Genomic DNA, 2,039 nt, shown 5'->3' with positions numbered 1-2,039 from the left:
GGACTCTTTTAATACATTTGTCAGATATAATTAAACAATCCGTGTAAATAAAACAAAAAAATCTTTTTAATACATTTGTCAGATATTATAAATATATATTTTTTACAAAATTCATGGCATATTTTTTAAAATAAATTTACTACTTATTCAACATGCACCCCAATCATTCAATATTGTATCCATCGTACAAGTGATGATTGTCAACTACATAACTTCTAGATTTCATCTGTGTGTGAAATTATTTTCAGTTTGACTTTGATTAGAAAATTCAGTAAATTTATGATACATATGATAGTTTATGGCTATATTATTATAGGTTACTGTGTAACTTCTTTTCTCTAAAAGCTTTACTGGGTTATTTTGTTTACAGCTTCAACACTTTTACTGTTTTCTTTTTCAGCTCAAGAACATGCCAACATTTCGATTGGAGATCAGGGCATAAGCTTCAATGTCTTGTTGAGAAGGAAAATTCAAATCAGGTAGCTAGGTCAATCAAGAAAGAAATGTTAATTAATAATTATGTGATTCTCAGAAAACTGAATTTATCGATTTGTATATTCCTTATTCGAGGTACAAACATTCCATTCACATTTGTTAAATTTTAAAATTATAAACTAATATATAGGTTAAGAATGTTAAAGTATATAATTCTCTTTTTCTCTTCAGGTTGTAAATCATGTGAATTCGTATGAAGTGGAAGATAATGTTCATTCATCTAGTCCTCTTTGCTTGGAATTTTACTCAGGTCTAAGTCTTTATAAGCTTTATCATATATATGTTTCTTTATTTTTGTTATATTCCAAATTGCTGTTAATTTATCAGAAAATATTAACCAGGATCATAGCTAAGTGTGTTAATATTATGTCTTTGCTTGGTTGATATTTGCAACAGGAAACAACAGTTCCAGGGCCCTGATTCCAACTTCTTTGTCTCATGTATGATTAGGAATTGAACTTTGATGTGTAAAATGTGAAATGATTAGTGGTGATCTCACATCTTCCATTGTAATGCAGGAAGCAACCAAGAATCCCCAGAAGGAGGTTGAAGAACAATTGAGAAGCCTAAAAGAAGAATTGACAAAGATTAAGTACAATTGTAGCAGTAGTTATATGAAATCTCAATTATATTATTTCCTTGAATAGAAAGAAGTGGGAGAGGAACTTCATCATTTTGTTGTCTCCTAAAATTTTGTCTTAGTTCGAAGTCTTACATTTGAATTCAACATGGTTGTGTGGTATCTTTGAATTCTAAGAAAAAAATCTTCAATCCCATTTGAGTTTAGCTCGTGTTAGTGTTAGAAATAGCACAATATGAGTAACCAAAAACAATCAAACTTCAGCATGTTGTGAAACTGAAAAAATATTTTATGGTTTTTGTCAGAGATGAGAACAAATGGTTACGGTCAGAGCGTGACGAATGGGAAGTGAGAACTAGGAATTCAATAGATAGACTTTACAGCTTCAGGAAAGAAAACGAACACCAGGTGAATATGCCATGACAATCCAAATTTGAAGTGATCGAGTTTGTGCAATTTGCAGTAATATTTTGATGATTTAAAAAAATTTTGTTCTGCATTTTCAGCTTTTTATTTTGAAGCATGAAAATGAATTGATGTCAAATGCTGAGAAGCAAGCAACTCAGATGGTTAACAGTTTATCTCAAAGGGTACACTACTTGCAAATTGCAGTGGAAAGTGGAGTTGAAGAGAGACAAAAACAAGAAGAATATATACAAATGCTGCAGGTAATCTTCTTAATTGCAGCTCCTCAAAGAACTAATTGCTGAAGGGAAATTACAGTGTAATTCTAAGGTTCTTTGCTTCAAGTAATTATTCAATTGCAATTGTAAATCTGCAGAACGAATGTGCTAAGGTTAAGATTGAGCTACAAGAACAAAAGAAGAGTGTCCAAAGGCTTACACTGGAGCTTGAAAAGACTAAAGTTCATGTGAGAGTAACAGAAGACACAAGGCAGAAGGTAGTCAATGCTTCCAGTGAAATTCCAACCATTGAATATGCTGGTGCTGAGGTATTTTTTTTT

At 31.4% G+C, this 2,039-nt stretch overlaps 1 protein-coding gene across 1 annotated transcript; it reads left to right on the top strand.

The window, feature by feature from the left end:
* Positions 1–400: 400 nt before the first annotated feature.
* On the top strand, positions 401–2,027 carry LOC106780449 (nuclear-pore anchor; the record flags this gene model as incomplete). Its single annotated transcript, XM_014668735.1, has 7 exons — positions 401–479; positions 667–745; positions 892–935; positions 1,014–1,087; positions 1,381–1,483; positions 1,582–1,743; positions 1,857–2,027. Coding segments are annotated over 7 exons (712 nt in total), but the record flags the coding sequence as incomplete, so codon positions are not given.
* Positions 2,028–2,039: the final 12 nt, after the last annotated feature.

The sequence above is a fragment of the Vigna radiata genome, unplaced genomic scaffold (assembly GCF_000741045.1).
Source record: "Vigna radiata var. radiata cultivar VC1973A unplaced genomic scaffold, Vradiata_ver6 scaffold_1140, whole genome shotgun sequence".
In the NCBI taxonomy this organism is placed as follows: domain Eukaryota; kingdom Viridiplantae; phylum Streptophyta; class Magnoliopsida; order Fabales; family Fabaceae; genus Vigna; species Vigna radiata.
This window is presented reverse-complemented; position numbering and strand designations above follow the sequence as displayed.